This window comes from Misgurnus anguillicaudatus, chromosome 17 (genome assembly GCF_027580225.2).
Source record: "Misgurnus anguillicaudatus chromosome 17, ASM2758022v2, whole genome shotgun sequence".
Taxonomy (NCBI): Eukaryota; Metazoa; Chordata; class Actinopteri; order Cypriniformes; family Cobitidae; genus Misgurnus; species Misgurnus anguillicaudatus.
The window spans coordinates 8,563,694-8,585,217 of record NC_073353.2 but is presented as its reverse complement, the minus strand read 5'-3'; the positions used below and the strand labels follow the sequence as shown (position 1 = coordinate 8,585,217).

Genomic DNA, 21,524 nt, shown 5'->3' with positions numbered 1-21,524 from the left:
CCCGATGACTGATAGTGGTGAGTTTAAGGGATAGTTCGTCCAAAAATGATATTAAACCCATAATTTACTCACCCCGAAACCGTTCGAGATGCATATGTCCATCATTTTTCGGACGGACACATTTTCAGTTGTTTTGGAGGGTGTTTTAGATCTGTCAGTTAATCAAGTGTGAAGTTGTGGGGTCCACGTCCTTCGGGTCCAAAAAAATGTGCATCTGTCCTTCACAAAATAAATCCAAACGGCTCCATGATAATAAACAAAGGCCTACTGAGGGTAATCCGCACGGTTTTGTTGTAGAAATATCCACATTTAAAACTTTATAAACGAAAATAACTAGCTTCTGGTAATTAGGGGTGGGCGATATGACCAAAATCTTCTATCACGATAGGATTAATTTTATATCATGATAACGATATGTATCACGGTAGAGTTTTTTATGTTTTAATAAGGTTTAAATCTAGCCTGACGTTGTCATACTCAATTCTAGTCAGAATTTGAGTCTGATACCGCTCCATTGAGCTATAATTATGAGGCGTGTCTCAACCGAAAAATGCCTCTGCACTCAATTGGTTAGACCTATGACCAATCAGAGCAACGGGGTGTGAGACGTATGTTGAAATTACGTCTTTTGCTGCCTGACCGAACTGCTAGTTATTTCACTACAATGACACTAACATTGTGATTATACTAAGTCTGAGTTAGCGAATGTACATCAACACCTACTATGTTTAAACATTTCATTTATATCACAACATTAAGTATTTACTAAGTCATACAGTAAGACTATCTCTTACCATTTGTACGTTAGGTGAACTTCATCCACGACGATACCCATTAACGTTACGTTGGCTTCAAAAAATATCGGAGCCTAGCATGTCCCTCCACTTATTCAGCAACCACGATTCCGGGCATCCGAAAAAAAGCTGGCAACGACCGCTAATTATATCCATCACGTCATGCACGCCGAGTTGCATCGCCTTGATGCGCATTTCAGTTGTGACCAACTTTTGCCGAATCCCGTAAGAAGGACGGCAAAAACATCAACAAATGCCTTGCTCGCGTTTCTCTGTTCCTCTTTTAAAATCAATGCTCTGTCGATATCTTTTAGAACAGACTCAATGTCAGAATCCACACATCTGAATTCTACAGGGGCAGCCATTTCGTTGTAAACAGATTCAACACACGCGCTCTTTGGTGACGTGGTTCATTACGTTACTGTTGATTATCTGTCCATCATCGTATAAAGCCCGCCCTGACAATTTGATTGGTTCGACCAGCTTTGGGTCTAGCACAGTAGCTCCTCAACGCAGAAACCCCAGACCGATCTTCCCGTTCTCAAAATGTTGTGGGCGGGGCTAAGATCGGCTTGCACCCAGGCTAGTTTAAATCTTTAATACCATAGAAATGTTCATAATTCTTACAAAAAACACACAAAGAAAACATAGAAGCATAAAAAGAAGATAAAAACAAACAAAACTCAAGCTCTCTGAAGATAAACAGTCAATGATATAAGAATGATAATAAATAATTATGCATGTATGTATAGCCCCATATATATTTTTATTAAAGGTAGAAAAGTGATTTAATCAGGAGCAGTGATAGATTTTCTCTCAATGCTGTTTGATTAACACGAGTGACAGACAGGAGCAAAATTAGGTAACTTCCCCTTTAAGACCAAAGTCCAGATCCAATACACTGTTACAGTGCGCTTTCTCTTTTAGCTGTTTACTTTCTCTTAAGACCTAACTGGTCGTGTTTATGAGGATGCTTGCAAAGACGGGAATTTTGACGCATATGTCTATTTAAGGTCAATAAAGCGAAAAAATGCTCACGAGCTTAATGAGCAGCGGTCCTCACAGACAGAAAGAGCAGCGGTTGCACGACTGGTCCGCTCCTGACACACAGAAAGAACGCACGCATACAGATCTGTTGTCTGTGTTTCAATGGCTTAAAATAACTTGTTTTAAAACTGCAGTGCTTAAATACGTGTACAAACGTTATGTTTTCGCGACCACGCGCACAGGAGCGTGACGTGGGCGCGTAACCTCGATAAATGCGATAGTCCAAAATCTCTACTGGTAAACAAATTTCTATCGGTTAATTATGTCTACCGGTTTATCGCCCACCCCTACTGGTAATGTTGCCATCTTAGTCGCGTCCGCATTCAAGATGAGAGCGTATGCCGTTTACAGAGGTTTCTCTCCTGCTGCTCTGTGCCCCCGCCCTCCAAATTTGTCTTACGTCACTAAGAAAAGTGTGTACACTACGCTAATACTCTCTCCTGAATACAAAGAAGTCTAAGATGACGGCGCTACCGGAAGCTAAAAAAAGCTAGTTATTTTCTTTTATAAAGTTTTAAATATAGATATTTCTACAACAACAGCGCACGGATTACCCTCAGAAGACCTTTGTTTATCATCCTGGAGCAATTTGGATTTCATTGGGGAAGGATATATGCACTTTTTAGGACTTGAAGGACGTGGACCCTGTAACTTTACTGTTTTGCAGCTGGAAGATTTAAGACATTTTCTAAAATAACTTAAAATGTGTTAGTATAAAAAATTATGGACATATGCATCTCGGACGGCTTCAGGGTGAGTAAATCATGGGTTTAATATCATTTTTGGCCGAACTATCCCTTTAAGAAACCACAGACTCTCTATGGCTGTTTTAACTTTTGTTGTATTTCCAGCTTACAACAACACCTTTTCCGACAGTTGTTGTCTGATATGTTAGCTCAATGATGACTTGCTTATTCACAATGACATTAGATGTCTTAATAAAGGAAACGCATTGAAACGATTTTGTGAACTTACTAGAGAAAAAGATCCTGGCGTTACTCTGTTACTCTCTTATTAGAAGCTAGCCTAATAAAACAATGTTATGTTCCATATTGTAAACTTTTTGTTATGTGTAGGCTACTTAAGTGAGTAAATGAGTTAAATTCTCAATGAGTGTGATATGGCTCTTATTTACCCTTTTAAATGTAGAATAAAGCTTACTTGGGCATCTTACAATGCATTTATATTATTATGCTGTTTTAAAATACAACATATGAACAGGTCTGGATGTAGATAAAGCCTACTTAGACATCTTACAATGCACTAATGTTGTTGTATGCAGTTTTAAAATACAACATGAGTGTTTAAATGTAGGAAAATGTAGTCATCATAACTGATATATCTCTGGCCCCTCATTTGAGATGCTTTTCATGAACTGGCCCCCAAACTTATTGAATAGCCCTGGCCTAGGATATAAGATCAGTTACAACCTGAAACTAATTTACAGTACAGTGGTCAGGGTCATACAGAGGTGTTCCAAGACTTGGAGCAGGACACGTAAAGGTTCATCAAAGTTGAGTACTCGTGCTGTGCTTTAAGTGCAGAAGCTGGCTTCAAAAACAGATGCATGAGTGCTGCCAACATTGCTTTACAGGTTGCAGAAGAAGAAGGTCAGATTTTCAGTGCTCAGACCATGCGCCGCACACTGCAACAATTCTGAGCCAAACAAGTTTATGTTTAAGTTTGTCTCATCAGACCACAGGATATGGTTCCAGTAATTCATGCTTTGGACAGGTTATCTTTAGCAAACTGTTTGTTTGCTTTCTTGTGAGCCAGCTTCAGAAGAGGCTTCCTTCTGGGATGACCGCTATTCAAACTGAATTGTTGCAGTGTGCGACGTGTGGTCTGAGCACTGACAATCTGACCTTCTTCCTCTGCAACCTGTAAAGCAATGTTGGCAGCACTCATGCGTCTGTTTTTGAAGCCAACTTCTGCACATGAAGCACAGCACAAGTAGTCAACTTCTTTGATCGACCCTTGTGAGTCTTGTTCTGAGTGGAAGCAGTCTTGAAAAACCTCTGTATGACCTTGGCCACTGTACTGTAACTCAGTTTCAGGTTGTTACTGAGCTTCTGATAGCCTAAGCCATCTTGGTGGAGAGTAACAATTCTAATTCTCAAATCTGCACATTTCTAATGCAAGATACACACAGTTATATGGTCCTTTCAAAACATGAAGATGATGAACAGGACATGTGGCTTTGCATGTTTAAACGATATACATCTATTATCACTTAGTGTGTACTTACTTTTGTTGCCAGTTATTTTGACAATAATGGCTGTTTGTTAAGTTATTATACTATTTCTAGTAAAGCTATACAAGTAGCACATTGATTACTCTAAAATATATCCACATTTCATTTCTATAGTATTGTTCCTTAAGAAACAGTAAAATATAGCCCTTTTCACACAGACATTCTGGAATGCATCCTGGAATTTTTCCGGGATCGTTTGATTTTTTGTTCATTCACACTGCCATGATTTGACGGCATCTGCAAGGTCCCGGAAAGACACGTGAACTGTTTAAAGTCCTGCACTATCTTACGCAGCGTCTGAAGTTTGCATATTATTCATTATTTCTCTCTCCAGAAACAACTCGCATGCATTTTTGTTTATGATAAGAATATAAAGGAGCCCAAGACGCGCTGGTCTATGCTGGTGAATGATCTCAGCTTCAGAATGGATATTTGACCAGCTCCCTGATCTCTACTTTAATCCAGTTTTCAGACATTTCTCATCGTGACTGTTAATATGCATTTAAAACCCGCATTTTGAGGAGCTGAAGCATATATCTTTGTTGGGATGACGCGCGGGCATCTTCGTTTTTTATAGCTCAAATGAGCGCGTGACGCGATTCTTTTATGCTGCTGAACGATCTCCGCTTCAGCGCAGTAATTGACGTGCTAACTTACCTGATATCTATGTCAGTCCAGTTTGCTGATATGTTTCGTCGTGAATGTTGTATTGCATGTAAATCCCTCATTCTAAAGAGTTGAACCAACTTCATGTTGCCATGACACGCGCGTCCTCACTACGACACACGCGTCATTGTTTATGCGTCTCATTTATCATTTCCTGATAACTGCTTCAATCTAATTTGCAACATTTCTCGTGGTGAATGTTTATATGCATGTTATCTCTCGTTTTAAAGAGCTGAACCATAACTTTTGTGGGAGAAGATTTATGGGACGTGTTTGCATTCACACAGAAGCTTGTATGGCAATATTACGGGTATTTTCTGGGACCAAAGGTCTGTGTGAATGGGGTTTATGAGGAAATGTGAGGTGTGTACTCACTTTTGTGACATAGAGTATTTACCAATCAGTGCCTGCGCCGTAACAAAGTCTGAAAATGATATACTAACAAATATAACTATGTAGAGCCAGTTAATGTGCCTCGATTTTACAATTTTGGAGTATTTTTGGTTGGTTTGATTCATTTGGTTTTTGATAGTTGAAGTTTACAGTTTGCATGGAGCCACATTGAGATCCCCATATCTCTGGGATTGTACCATATAGGCCCTTATAAATAAAATGAAGTTTATTAAGAACCAGATACAATACTATGATAACTTTTAAACCTTTTTGAGTTACAGCCATTCAAACATTGAAAAAACAACACAAAAAATGTCTTTTATTTTTAAGCTGTCACCATCAGCAACAAATTTTGCTTAAGTTTCCACGCTCTGTAATCTGACTTCAAGTATTAGGTTTAAATGGTCATTTTGACTTCCTTTTACAAAAATAGTGAAGTATCTCTGTAAATGATCAACTATGGTAATTTAATATTTTGGCTTTATTTTTCATTTAAGTACTCCTTTTACCAGAATTCAAAAGTTAACCAATTTCAAACATTTATAGTTGGGGAAGTTTACAAAATATGTTTGATTTGATATGTAATGACCCTTTTTATTCTTTGCTTCATTCACATGCAGAAGACTTTGAGGCTGCAGTTAATTCCCTAACAGGAATTATCTGTCCCTCCCCATTCCCAAAACAGCCCATTGCTGCATGCTGATCACTGATAGCTCTTATAAGATCTGATCCCGCATCTGCAATGCTGTCTATTGCTTTAAGTGCCCTTTCACATGATTTACGTCAACATTGCCTTGTGCACTGAACTCTCACAGTGTAGTATATAACAACATACATGGGCAAAAGTCTTAGGTCACCATGCCACCATTAGATTGTTGTTTTTGCAATGGTTTAGTGACCATATATAAATATTTCATGCAATATATTTGTATGCAATATATGAAACATAGAAAATTTTTTTCATTTTTTGTTTTTTAGTATGACCTTCACTTACACTTGAGCCATAACAGGCCATGCAGGCTCTCTTAAGCCTAAATAAAATAAAACGCTAATTTTTAAATAAACAATTTTTCTAATGTAATTACTTGCCTGAAAAAATGTCAAGATGTGCTTAGTGCCCAAAGAGTTCACACTAAAAACTAACTTTTGCCTGTAAATAGTATAGTATATTTTCTGTTTGTATTCTCATATAAAGACACAAAAATGTATAGGGTCATTAAAATTAATTTTTAACAAACAAACTGGTGGTGGACTAACTGTGCTTTTACACCAGATTGAAATGAAGCGAATAAATTAACTCACTTCATTGGCGCGTGAAATTTGAAAGACGTGGATATTTTCAATTTGCCGGCTTTAGCTAACTCGTAGTCTCAATATGTATAATGTATGGCTTAAATTGATTAAAGAGCGCTTTTTTCAACCTACCAGGGGTGCGTTTCCCAAAAACATTGTTGCTAACCTGTTAGCAACTTGGGAGGCAATGGGAAATTGCATTGCAACCAACAAAGTTGCTAACTTAGCAACCATGCTATTGGGAAATGCACCCCAGATTGTCCGACCTCCTCACTCACTTTCTTCCAAGCAATATCCTTTTAATTCCTGTTGCTATAAAAGTACAAAATAGCTATAAGATGTACAGCTCCAGGTGTCCACATACAGCAACGATGATTTTGTCCTCCATTGTTGTTTCGTATTTCTGCCTCAGCTCGCTACTTGAGCAAGCTCCTGATTGGTTAACGCTGCACGAATATTCGCCAAAGTTCAAAAATTGTCAACTCACTCAATCGCACCGCATCTTTCGCGTCTTTGCCTTGACTTAACTTGTAAATCATCCGCGCTTAACGCTTCATTCACGTCTGGTGTAAAACGCAACATTAAGACTTTTTATATATAATATATGCTATGTGTAATGTATATTTACACACTTCATACTTCAAAAGAAAGCTTTCCTCCGTAACATTACTGTATCTACAACACTATTCATGTGAAAGTCAGCACAGCATGTTATACTTGCAAGTTATGTCAAAGAGCTTTTACTTCTCTGCTGGCTGCCGACATTATTATTTGCATTATGTATTTTCTTCAACACATGGGCATCCACTATACATCCAATTGGTTATTGCTTCGCATTACACGGCCCTGCATCCTCAGAGGCTCATGCAAGGGGCGTGTACGCAGTTACAAGAGGGCGTGGCTTCGCTCTGTTGCTTGTTTCCCATAGATCCACAATGACGATGGTGTCTGGCTCAGACTGAATGATGACACAGTAAAGAAGTATGTTCCCAACATGAATGGGTACACTGAAGCCTGGTGCCTCTCTTTTAACCAGCATCTGGGTAGAAGCCTCCTGCTCCCCGTCGACGTAAGTAAAGGCCCCCACTGTGCCCCCACACTGCTCATTTGGGATGGGGATTTGTACGTGCATAATTTTCAACTTCACTTTAGGATGATGAATGAATATACTTGAGTTTGGCTCTGTAAAAGTGAATCAAGGGAAGCCAGTGACCCATTCCCAAATGTCTACAAGCATGCTTCGCCAAAAACGTGCAAAGGCCAGCAAAATGCGTCTCTGCATGTTGTGCTGCTACTCTGTAGTTTGGGCACGGCCATTTAGACATAATGATGTGATGTGTTAAGAGTGAGTGCATGTCCTCTAATCACTCATCTTATTAACTTCTGGTCTGAGAGACACTAACTCATTCATGCTGTTGTGTAGGGCTGCATGATTATTACAAAAAGCATTGAGATTGTATTTATTTATTAGGTGGTGCAGGCCTAGTATTCATTAGTAATGGTTAACAATCAGTTGTCGGAACTAGTAGGTCTCTTATTCGTGATTTAATTTTTACACACAATTATCGGGCGTGTGTTTGAATGGATACAGTGTTCAACTGCAATAAAAACATGTCTTTGGAAAAAATAGAAGTAGACATAAATGGGATGTTAATGTACATTTGTGAAGATTAGCTAATCACCCCAGCCATAATCACTGTTTTTATATTCATTTGATTCATTGTGCAGCCCTACCGTTTTGTAACCCATCATATGTGGTGTGAAAAATAGCTCGTCTGTAGGGATGCACCGAAATTTTGGCCGAAGAACCTGCATTATCTGCCAAAAATAATAAAATCAAATAAATAAATGGCGCTCCCCTTTTAAGATTTCAGTCTTACTGCAGCTGTTATCACAGTGCAACAAAGCAAAATGCAAGTGCAAAGTTCTGTGTGATCCTCCATTGCCCGACCCATGATTGTATTTTAACGTGTCTTTAGTGTCTTTTAAGTAAAGTTCAAATCCTCCTCTGAAAAGCAACATTAGGCTATCAAATAAAGTTGTTAATGTTCATCGTGTTTGATGATAAAGTGCACAGTTCTCTGTAATGCCGAGTTTACACCAGCCGCAATAGAGGCGGCAAAAACGTGCTATTCGCGCGTAGTTGGACGCTTGAACATTTGAGTTTACTCGCTTCATTCGTGCGTGAAATTCTAGTCATTTGAGACATTCAAGCGGAAATCCGCATCATGGGAGGGGCTTCTGCGACTCTGCTGAGACTCCGCCTGCTTCCTGTAATCACGTCACTACTACAGCAAGGTCCTGATTGGTTAACCCGGCGCGGAAATCCGCCGAAGTTAAGATTTTTCACCTCAAATTCAGGTTTTCACTGCCCCCCCCCAAAAAATGTCTCATATTTAAAATAATAATTCAAAAGTCAAATATAATATACATTTTATGTATCATTTAAGACATTTGGCCATTTTAAATTTAAAGCTCACGTAACACACGCTGTTTCTGCATTTCTGATATTAATCTGGAGTACCTATAGAGTAGTATGACATCCTTTATATCTCTGAAGAGTCTTTAGTTTAATCAGATATATAAAAGAAAGATTAGCTTTACCGAATCTTTCCGATAACGTACGAAAAAATGAAGAAGGAGGAGTTATAACACGGGAGGAGCGAGTACGAGTCATGCAACACTATACAACACTGTTTTAACTTATGATTCACTACATGTTCGTGTCATTTATATAATATACACGCGCCTATTTCCAACATAAGACAGAAGTCTTACTTACCACGTGTAACTCGTCATGACCCGGTTCTGAAAATCCAGCGCATCAAACACACACGCAAAACTCCGCTGCTAATCCGGATAATAAACTATATCCATTGTTTCCATAAGGCTGGATGTCTTCTCCTTACATCCAAAAACACACTTCTTGTTGTGCCATTGTTGACTTTTGAAATTAAACAAAGCTGAGTGGCGTGATAAGCTGTTAGCAGCTCTAGCGTCTCACGCTGACTGACGGCTGGGCGGGGTTTTCCGGGGGAAGTTTTCCGGCGGAAGCCCATTTAAAGAAGTGATACGTATCGAAAACCCCTGAAACGTCAGTTAGAACCGTAATCGAAAAAAACTAGCCGAAACTTGTACGAACCCTGGCGAAGTGCATTCGGCACAGAAATACTCTGAAACACGCCCAACTGCTGTTTTGACACTTTGCCTACATTTAGCATGAGGAAACAACTCTATAACTGTGTTAATAAGTCAGAATGCATGAAATACCATTAAACCCCCCCTTTAAACTCTAATTCTGAAATTTCACAATACTCTTTTTAGGGTGAATAGTTTTAGGTCTATCAGGATTAACTGTGCACAGAAATGGAGAACTTGAATCTAAGGAAGACAACAAACCAATATTATTAAAACAGTGTTATTAATATGGCGTGTTGATCTCTCTCGATGCGCTTAAAATTATCATTCATACATCTCGCCATTAAGTTCAATGGACCAGATGAGGGTTTATCAGCAACCCGTTAGACACCATGCACACTATTTGCTTTCGGCTTTTCTCATGAGCTTTGAGATTTTGTTAACAGTTGTTGCTTGTTCCAACAAAAAAGGCTCTGCTTACCTGGAAACTGACGGCAAACTGTGCAAAACATCTCATTGTTTTTTTTCATTGTGTTTTACTAGGGCTGCAATGATTAATCACGTTTCCCATTAAAAATCATCTGAAATCGATTCTGAATTGATTTTGTATCGATTATGTGTTTCATGCACAGCTTGTGCGTGTACTACGGCATTCGGTCAGTATGAAGTCCTTATCAATCTAAAATCATTATGAGTCGGAGTCGTTCATAACGTGCATTTAAAAAAGTTAACTCGTTAAACAAAATCATTCAAAACCTCATGATATTGCTGAGAAGTTAACGTTTGTGATGCTTAAAATGTGTCTCGATGGTAACATTGCATAAGAATACATACAGGCAAATAATATATTTTAGCGACTGAGGGCGAAGCACTGACCCAACAATACTGTTTATTGGCCCGAGCGTCTCTAAGCTGGCACGGGGCCATCAGGCAGTCCTTTATATTGACCCCTGATTGTGTACCTTAATTAAAGTTCGTATTAACATTTTTTTTTTTTTTTTCGGTTTTTGGCATCCAGTCTATCCGGAATATTCGGTATCGGATTCTGCCCAATTTTTTATTTCGGTGCATCACTACTAGTCTGTTACTTAATATCAATGTACAAAGCTTTGCTGTTTGTCATGATGGTACAGAAGTATGAATGCCACCAAGGCAGCCTAATGGAAACTATTGGCTCTTCTATAAAGATTTGCTTAAAGTTGCTCCATGGCACTGGAACCTTTACAACAGCACATGGGTTAAAAGATGTTGATCTGTTTAAATGTTCATACTAAATTAAGTCAAGGGATCCTGTGGGATTTAATAAGGTTGTGCCATGAAACAAGCCTGCTTGGTCTAAACGCTTGGCCATGATTTTGAGAGCACAGTTAACTCTGAATATAAAAATGTCATCAGGATGCCCAATAGGAGCAGCATGACACACCACAGATTTTTTTGGAAGATTATAAATCTTCATATGTCTACGTTTCTGTGCATTTTGATGTGATTTAAGTTTAGTTGTAATCAGATTGTTCAGAATCGACCAAAGACCAAAATTAGTTTTAGTATTGTTTAATTCTTATCTTACTGTCTCAATGAAGAAATAAAGACAACAAAAACATACCTGCCACAATAACAACGGCGTCTCTTCCAAAAAAAAGACAACCATACCATCTGGGTTTCTACTTTTAAGGTAATTCCCCATCGTGTTTTGACTTGCTTGTAATCTGTTGCTTAGAATACCTTTAGCGCTAGCCAAGGAGTCAGGGATATCGACTTTTTGTCTTGGACGACCTTATCTTGTTTTCCACAGGTGAGTTGTCAGAAGGTCGAGTTGTGTGTAGCTTGACTCCTGCTTTGCTTTCCACCAGTATTTCTCATTCGTTTGTGAAATTTGACACTTCAAATTGTGAGATTGCACATACAGTAATAGTGGAGCAATCAAAGTTGCATGTTTAAATCTTGTGAGTGAAACAAAAATACACCTTGAACATCTTTTTTTTGTTTTTCCTATAACACATTTTTAGGTGCCTTGTAACAACTTAATGATCCTTTCATTTCATTTGTTAGGTTAATGTTTTGCATTTTCATGTAATTCAAAACAAACACAGTTGCATGAGGATTGTACAGAAAAGCTGGAATTTTAAATGCATGTTTATCTTTTTCTTACACAGTCATATTTGTCCGTTTTTAAACAGCATGCCTACCTGATACTAGTCAACATTATTACAGGACCACACTGTTATGTGATCACCCTACAACTTGTATTTGGATTAGGATCAATTTTGTAAAGATTGTCTTGTTTATATGTAGAGCCACACTTAAAAAGTACGATATATTTCTAAATTAAAATCCGTTTTGATACAGTAAAAATGTTTAGGTGATGTGTAACAGTATAGAGATGTTTCTAACACATTTGATCTTGTGTATATTTAGTGCTGTTTGTATCTACCTAGTGACGTCACTTTTCCAGCCATTTTTCATGTTTTTTCCGGAGAATGGCTACATAAATGCTTTCATTTTTGATAAGGAGGTTGTCTTAAAGGGATAGTTCGGCCAAAAACAATACCAAACCCATGATTTACTCACCCCCAAGCCGTCCGAGCCGCACACGTCCATCGCCCCCCAGACAAACACACCCTCGGACACTCCAGAAAACATTTTAGATCTTTCTGTTGACCAAATGCAATGCCACGGGGCCCAGCAACAGTCCACGACCCTCAAGTCCAAAAAAAGTGCGTCCATCCTTCACAAACCAAATCCAAATGGCTCCAGGATGACAAACAAAGGTCTTCTGAGGGTAATCCGTGCGGTGTTGTTGTAGAAATATCCATATTTAAAATGTTATTAACGTAATTAACTACCTTCCGGTAGCGCCGCCATCTTAGAGTCATCCGCATTCAGGATAAGCGCTTACGCAGCATACAGCGGTTTCTCTGTTGCTGCTCTGTCCCCCGCCCTCCGAATTTGTCATACGTCACTAAGAAAAGTGTGTACACTACGCTAATACTCTCTCCTGAGTCTAAGATGGCGGCGCAACCGGAAGGTAGTTAATAACATTTTAAATATGGATATTTCTACAACAACACCGCACGGATTACCCTCAGAAGACCTTTGTTTATCATCCTGGAGCCGTTTGGATTTAATTTGTGAAGGATGAACGCACTTTTTTTGGACTTGAAGGTCGTGGACTATTGCTGGACCCCGTAACATTACATTTAATCAACAGAAAGATCTAAAATATTTTCTAAAATATCCGAAAATGTGTTTGTCTGAAAAACGATGGACATATGCAACTTGGACAGCTTGGGGGTGAGTAAATCATGCGTTTAATATCGTTTTTGGCCGAACTATCCCTTTAAGCTATGAAATTTAGGATGTTTGGTAACACTTTACTTAAAAGGGATGTGCATAAGACTGACACAAAACCTTCATAATCATGACGTGTCATGAACATGAAGGGAGGTTTTTGCACGTTTATGACAACTGTCATTAAGTGTCATTTGTTCAATTATGTCATTTTAAGGCAAAGATGACATTGTTCGAGATGTTATGACAACTTGACTAAACCAATACATCATAACTTCTCATAAATCTGTTATAGACATGACATATCAGAATGATTATCAAACTTAAGAAACTACCTAGCTTTATGGGTTAACATTACATTAAACTGTCAATTAAAATGTTAAGTGTTAATACTATGTCAAATAGTTTTATAACAGCATCATAAATATTTTTATTGACCTCAACTACAGTGGTCCAAAGTACTTTTTTTTCTTAAACACCTGGATTTTTTCCATAAACACCTGGAGGGAACAAAAAATAAACTGAAGAATATTCATGAAATTGTTATAAATCTATATGACAGAGTATTAACACTTAATGACATTTTAATGACAAATTCTATTTTTTCCACTGTAGTTGAGGTCAAGAAAAATATTCATGACGCTGTTATAAAACTATATGACTTTAGTATTAACACTAAATTATTTTTTTTGAATGACAAATTCAATTTGTATCACTGATAAAAAGTGATCAGTTATATTGTCTTGGTAATGTCAAGTTGTGATGACAAGCTTAGGGCTGAAACGATTAGTCGACAACGTCGACAATAAAAATTTGTCGACAAATATCTTTGCTGTCGAGTAGTCGTTGGTTGCACTTAACCTAATCTAAGGGCCTACAATGTCTTGATTTGACTTCTACGACGCGGTAGCGCTAGAGTGTACTGCAGCCCTTGCAAATTAGCGATAGAAGAAGATAGATGAAAACACAGCGCGGATTATGGCGTAGTGCAAATGTATCAGCACGAACATTCATAAAACTTCAAACCAAGAAAGCTGTCGTGTTTAATACATAACAGACAGAACTTGCCTTTAACGGGAGCACAACGTTTAAAGAGGAAATATCCGGGCTCAAGAGGAGCCGGTGAAAGTGTTCTTAAGCTGGAGCTAACTTACGTTAACTAGCTGTAAATCTCTATTACATAAATGAGAATGCAGAACAGTACTACTAATAGTAATAATATTAACAGTAATGATATAATGGTTACACTTTATAATAAGGGTTCATTAATCATAATGAATTTATTAGTTCTTCAGCCTGAACTAATGCTGAGTTAATGCAAAAAAATTAAAGTTACAAACATAAACTAATGAAGAGGCATCATTAAGTACAACATGACATGTCTTTTAGTTGTTAGTTAATGTATTAATAAACAATAAATTCATGTGTTGCGTTAATGATGACTCTTCATTAGTTTAGGATTAGTACATGTCATAACTCAGCATTACTTCATATTTAAGAATTCATTTAGATCAGTTCATTATGGTTCATGGACCCTTATCATGAAGTGTTACCAATATAATTACAGTAATCTGATGATTTATTGTTCATAGAATAAAGCCTGATCGAGTCAGGATAGTAATAATATAGTGTTATTATAATAACACTTTTAGATCATTAAAATAGTTCATTAAAACAATTATTTCAAATGCTGAAGTGATTTTCCTTTTTTATTTATTAGTTAGAATATGTAAAACTTGATGTTTTAACTAATTGAAAAAGCTGAATAGTCGTTTAAAACGTACTGATTAGTCATCGAAATAATCGACGATTAGTTGATTAATCGGTCTTATATTCGATAGATTAGTCGATTATCAAAATAATCGTTTGTTGCAGCCCTAGACAAGCTATGATGTATTGATTAATGTCAAGTTGTCATAACAAAGACATCTCAAACAATGCATTAAAAATGACATAATTAAATAAATGACACTTAATGACATCTGTGATAAACGTGCATAAAATCTCCTTCATGTTCATAATACGTGTCATGCCATTTTTATGAAGGTGTCATGTCAGTTTTATGAACACTCCTTCAAGTAAAGTGTTACCGGATGTTTTAACCATACCAAGACCTGTTAAAGATTAAGGCAAATTTGATTCCTACTATCATAACCCCTTTAAAGTTAAATTAGATCCCCCCCAAAAAGTGCTATTAAAATCTAAAAATAAAACCTGCTTTTTGTTCTATTGTTTAATATTTGTGTTTAAAGGGCAATAAAAGATTATCTTGATGTTATGGTTACACTACTTAGAATACGGTCTTAAAATCCCATTTCTAAGAACATAAGAACTAGATTTTTCATTTCGCTTCAACATCTCCCAGGTTTGTCATTGACCCTTCAACATTGACTATTTCATTTTACTGAATTTTAATCTTTTTTTAAAGGGGTCCTGTTATGCGTTTTCATTTTGTGTTTCACACTAACTATAGTTAGCGTGTAACGTAATAATGGTGCGTTACATTCTTTATTGATCACCACTATTCCCTAATAATGCATTCAAGGGCTTTATTATCCCCTGTGAAAGCTGTGTAATACAAAATGAGTATTGTTTAGTTTAAAACTTATTTTTGAATGGGGTTTTAACTTTGCATCCGATAAGATGATTACACAATAAAAACATGCTTATATAAAACATCATGTTCTAGTTTTGTCTTCGTAGCTGGTCCTACCTAAAGCCACTAAGAATGCAAACCAACGATTGGTCCAGTATAGGTGTCAAAGTTAGATTTACACACGACACAGCTTTTACACACTGGCTGGCCTCCATTGCACATGCAAAGTTGTTTTGGGTCGATCTGCTTCTTGAACAGATAAGGCAAAACAAACATCCTCGTTAGTGTTTTTACACAAGGAGCTCAAGCTCATTGTTATTGTGAGGGGTGGGACATTTCCGACCCATGAACCAATCACAAAAGGCTGGATCAGCTTGACCTATCAGACTTGATCTAGTACACCTCAAAACCAAACCAAGACTTTGTTAAAAGGCATAATAGGACCCCTTTAATATTACTTTCAACTCGTGTGCATTAACCCATGTGCTTTGGTTTTGCAGGAGGGCAGGTCAAGTTTGGATGATTATGAAAAGGACGTCAGTGGCCACCCTTGTCAGGAGGCCACCGTACGTGACCTGGGCACAGGCCAGGGCAACGGACCAGGTCTTTATAAGGTAGTGAAGACCGGACCTTCGGGTCACAACATCAGAAGCTGCCCAAACCTTAGAGGTATCCCCATTGGAATGTTAGTTCTGGGGAACAAAGTCAAGGCGGTAGGCGAGGTATGGACTCCCAACTGTGCTACTGTGGCTGCCAATAAAAGACTAATTAGCCAGATTCTTGCTAGTTTTGCAGTTTCTGTAACACAAAATCTTGATCTTTCTTTAAACAAACAGTGAACCCTTTGTGTAACTTCCGTTTTATAGCATAAGCACTAAATTTATCTCAGGTCTGGGTGTGGTTTTGTTCTCAGGAACCAACAAGCATGGCTTCAAATGATCTTGAACATTTAAACTGGCTTTTAGTAAAATGTTAACAAATTAAGCTTGTGAATAGTAAAGTCTAAAACCATCTCAGAATTCCCACTCTGAATACCAGAGATGGACAAAATTCTGAATTTAAGAAATATGACCTTTTTAATTGGAATTTGAATTGATTTGGCAACAGGATGTTACATCGGAATTTGAATTGGAATGTCAGGATGAGAAATTAACTAAATTGCAATTCAAAGAAATTCAGAACATTTATTTTTGAACTAAGGACATGGCATAAATATTTACAAATATTATTAATTCGGCCTGGTTATGCAGCATATTTATTTTATTTTAATAATCTAAATTCAGACTTCTGACAAAGTAAATTTTTCTTCCCACCATGATCTGTAAAATAAGTGTTAACTTCTAAGTTTAAAAAAATCTGTATAAATTATCTGTAGGTATTTAAAGTATCTGTAGGTGTCATTTTAAATATTAATTATTGACATCATAAGTTTCAAAAAACACCCAATGTTTGTGCGCATGCTAACTTTTATCCAGAAAAATTAAATGTATGAATGTAAAACTACACTCACAGCTGTATCTGAATTTCTTTGAATGACATACTAGTTTAATTCTGTTTCCTTAAATTTAAAGGGGACATTTCACAATATATTTTTAAGATGCAAAATACATTTTTGGTGTCCCCAGAGTACGTATGTGAAGTTTTAGCTTAAAATTATATCATGTTAAAGTTGCCACTTTGTTGGTGTGAACAAAAATGTGCTGTTTTTGGGTGTGTCCTTTAAAATGCAAATGAGCTGATCTCTGCACTAAATGGCAGTGTCGTGATTGGATATTGCATATTAAGGCGCGGTATTACGCTCCCTTCTGATGTCACAGAGGGAGCCACATTTTAATGACGTATTTTTTCACATGCTTGCTGAGAATGGTTTACCAAAACTAAGTTACTGGGTTGATCTTTGTCACGTTTTTATGTTCATAAAAGCACTGGAAAAGTCAGATTTTCATGATATGTCCCCTTTAATTTAGTAACACATTCTGTTTGTAACCTCAATTCAAAATTTAAAAAGCTCTTAACTCTGGTAAACATTTTATTTTATGCCATTTAAAGTGTCTGTGTTTAATCATGGGTTGCGCTGGTATCTCAGTAGAAGGTGTGGTGTGTCATGCTGTCCTCAAACGCTCTCTTAAAGTTGCTGTGTCTGAACTCCCCATCTTACACAAATTCTGCTATACTTTTCACAAAAAAACCCTTTAAAAAACATTTTGTTTGCTAGTCTGGTGTTTAGAGATGAGGTAAATAAAGTTGTGTCTGTATCAGGTGATTAACCCGGAGGGTACTTGGGTTCAGCTGGATAAGAACAGTGTGGTGGAGTTCTGTGAAAGCGATGATGGTGAGGCCTGGTCTCTAGCCCGAGACAGAGGAGGGATTCAGTACCTGCGGCACGATGAAGGTATCACACAAATTTTATTCTGTCATCATTTATCCATCCCATGCTTTTCCTAAACCTTTCAACATTCTATGAAATGTGTAAGTTGGTTTTAAAGGGCACATATTATGTCCACTTTTAAGTCTTGAATGCCTAAAATGTTTCTCTAAAGTTTCAACTCAAGGTACCCCACAGATCATTTGTTAGCATGTCTAAAATGCCCCTATTTGGGTGCTGTTTTCATGTGTGTAACTTTAAATGCAAATTGGATCCTGCCTTCACTCCCTTACCAACAGACAATGAGCGCTTTCGGTTAAAAATAGATATAATTTTTGTAAATACATTAGTATCTTTAGCTGCATTAGCACTACAATGTGCTAACAAACACATTTAAAAAAGCTTTTAAATAAAATAACCGTATTTTTCGGTCTATAAGCCGAGTTTTTTTTCATAATTTGGCTGGTGCTGCGTCTTACAGTCAGGTGCGCCTTGTAAGTCAGTATGAATTAATTTTGATATTTATGAGGCAAGAGACAACATTACCGTCTACAGCCGCGAGAGTCAGCCATATGCTGCTTCTGTATTTATGTAATTCAATGGATTCAGTGATGTGGAATGACGAGTATGCGAACTTCACGCTAGTTGGCTTGTTCGGTTAATTTAGCCTGTTTAACCTTTCGTTTAAATAACTGATAATATTACTTTAACGTACAGACATCTATTCAGCCTGCCGTTCTGTCTGCTATTGTTTAGTTTAATAACTTGCCTTTCCAGATTAAATGTCTGTTCTTCAGCTTGTATTTTGTGAAATAATTTTCTAAATAAACGTGACGTATAGTCCACTGTGACTTATATATGTTATTTCGTCTTAATGACGCATTTTTGAATGAAGTGGCTTATACTCCGGTGCGTCTTATAGTCCGGAAAGTACGGTAACCAGTCAGTCAGTGGCCGTGGGCAGGGCTTTATCAGTGTGATGTCACATTAACAAGTGAATCAAAACAGCATGTCTAATGAGACTGCTTTGGTTTATTGGGGATTTAAAAAAGATGTATTTTTTTCTTTGTAGGGTGATTGCCAACACACATTTATTTCTAAAGACCTTGTAAAAGTGGATTTTGCATAATATATGCCCTTGAAGAATATCCTTGTTGGGGTTTATATATTAAAGTACCATGATAATTGGTCTGTAAAGTTACAAAATAAATTAAAACATAAAGATGGCTGATATCCGATATGTCACTTTTGAGTTGAGAGCTTTATTTGAGAGGTCAGTGAATAACCACTTAAAGTCCATGTAAAGTGATATTAAATATGTGTTCTGAGGTTTGTCTTACCCACTGATCTATATAAACGACTGGATTGCGCATGATGTCACAACTGTGAAGCCACCGCGCCGCCATGTTGGTATACCCAAACATTCTATTAAATCAATGGACGCGATCAGATTTTAATGATAAAACATCACTTTACTAGTCTTAGTTTTTATATCTGAAATTACCCTGTACATTATTACAACACAAACGTCCTAAGCATGTACATAGTTATTTACTGAAAGTTGTACATTTTAGTTTTTAATCAGTTATTATACATTCATCTTCATTATAATGTATACAGTATCAGATCAGCAGACAGACCGCAGCATATTTAGTATGACAAACGTGCTCATTCTGAAATCTAAATAAATCATACTTTGTACCGTATGTGTATGCAATAATTTGCTGGTTTTGTAATTGTTATCTAAACGTACAAGTTACCTAAACTTATTTAGAGAAATATCGCTGACCGTGTAGCTGAATGTCAAAAAAAACGTTATACCCGTGTCATTAACAGAATGCAGCAGACACACTCACCTTAACGGTTTTTTATAAATCCATTTTCCTGCCCGATTAAAACATAAACATTGCAAATAACACCAGAATTAACCATTAATTTACGTACACATATCCTAAAATTAATCTTGCGTGACTGATACGCTGTAAAGCGGGTGAATTTAAAACATGATTTTGAATGGAAGTCAATAGCCTCTTTCACACAGTAATTCTGGTAAATTACCATGAATTTACCAGAATGAATTTACCAGTAAATACAAAAATGTGCTGTTCACACACGCAGTGGCGTTCCGTTATTTTACCAGTAAGACATCATTCACACATCAGTATCAAAATACCGGTAAATTCGTTGAGAAAGCGGAAGTACCTGTAGCACGGGGCGAGCTCAGTGTTGTATTTGTAAACAATCCACGTCGTTCATATCCACGGTCCGTATTTTGCTGTTTTCACGTCTGTGGTAAACAGTCGCGAAGTTGCTTATGACCAAACAACATTGAATGAGACGACGTCAAACCGAAAATGCGTTTTTAACAACACTACTGTGTGCACTTTAGGCTTCACAGAGGGCGTGCTAAGGACGTCGGCAATTCGGCGGTAAGCTGTTTTAAACAACTTTGGTGAAGAAATGTGGACGTAAACTTCAGATGTACTCAACTTGTGTGTGGAAACGTCCGTAAACAGTGCGGGGGTAAACGCGTCATCTGTATTAAAACGCTATGATTGGCCCGAAGCTGTCAGCACGGTCTGACGTTGTCCGTTCTAAATGCCGGTAATCCTATAATTTTTGTTCACACATAGCGCTTACCGGTAAATTACTGGTAATCTTACAACCTGTCTTACTGGTAAATTGGGAGCACAGATTTACCGGAAAGGTTCTGTTCACACATGATCTGTTAACTGCAATTTACCAGTAAATTACCAGTAAAGACTGTATGTGTGAAAGGGACTAATGACGCCCTCTGCCGGTTGGGTATACCAAGATGGCGGCTCGAACTCTGCGCTGGCTTCACCTCACGCTGTTACATTAAGCGTTCTATGCGCAATCCAGTCATTTACATAGGTCAGTGGTCTTACCTAAGAAAATGAGTTATTAACCTCCCAGCCAATTCTGAATGATAAATAAAATAATCAGCATTACCTGCTCTCAAACGCTGGGGGTGTGTCTGCTGTCTCTCTCAACTTTCAAATACGGCTACAACCTGAATGAATGCTCCTGCTTTTGTTAGAGGCTTCAGTGCATCATCGAGCCACCATCATCATCGAATCCTGACATCATTATAATGCAAATAATCCTGAACACTGAAATTGATTTCAATTTTGCATTGTTGCTTTACAAAAATCTTTAAAAAATATTTGCACAAACATTAAAAGTAAAAACAGCACCAACATGTTTTTTCTAACTTAATTTGTACAGCATTGGGTAGCAGTTCAAATGTTGTGGGTTTGAATCCCATTGATTTTAAGTCAGAATATTTATAAATGGATAATATTTATTTTGCATAAACTGTTTTTGAAATGACTAATCCCTGTGTGTTGAAACATAGATTTTAGTATTTGATGAGTGTATTTTTTTCTCTCTGTAATAGAACAAGGGATTTTGGAGCATGGAGCCCAGACACCGCCTCCCAGCCCATTTTCAGTCCAGGCGTTTAATAGGGGCGGGGGCAGCTCAGGAGCGCAGGGCTTTGACTATGGCATATCCAACAACAAAGGTGAGATGAACACGACATTTGATTTCCCTAGTAAAATATCATTTAATACAGTTTATTTGAAACATATTTTTATGCCATGCTCCATTTGTCATACATTATGTGTATTTAATTTTAGAACTGGTTAGAGAAAAGTTGTTTTTTTA

General features: G+C 37.4%; 1 protein-coding gene across 21 annotated transcripts in view; it reads left to right on the top strand.

Moving 5' to 3' along the window:
• mycbp2 (MYC binding protein 2) overlaps positions 1 to 21,524 on the top strand; it is a 134,268-nt gene that overhangs the window by 83,634 nt on the left and 29,110 nt on the right. For 11 of the 21 annotated variants that reach the window (XM_073854926.1, XM_073854924.1, XM_073854937.1 and 8 more), the window contains 5 exons: positions 7,376 to 7,516; positions 11,303 to 11,377; positions 15,970 to 16,191; positions 17,729 to 17,861; positions 21,256 to 21,381. In XM_073854926.1, coding sequence (XP_073711027.1) covers positions 7,376 to 7,516; positions 11,303 to 11,377; positions 15,970 to 16,191; positions 17,729 to 17,861; positions 21,256 to 21,381 — 697 coding nt within the window. The remainder of the gene's footprint in view (positions 1 to 7,375; positions 7,517 to 11,302; positions 11,378 to 15,969; positions 16,192 to 17,728; positions 17,862 to 21,255; positions 21,382 to 21,524) is intronic. The other 10 variants (XM_073854929.1, XM_073854928.1, XM_073854941.1 and 7 more) reach the window with 7 other exon arrangements.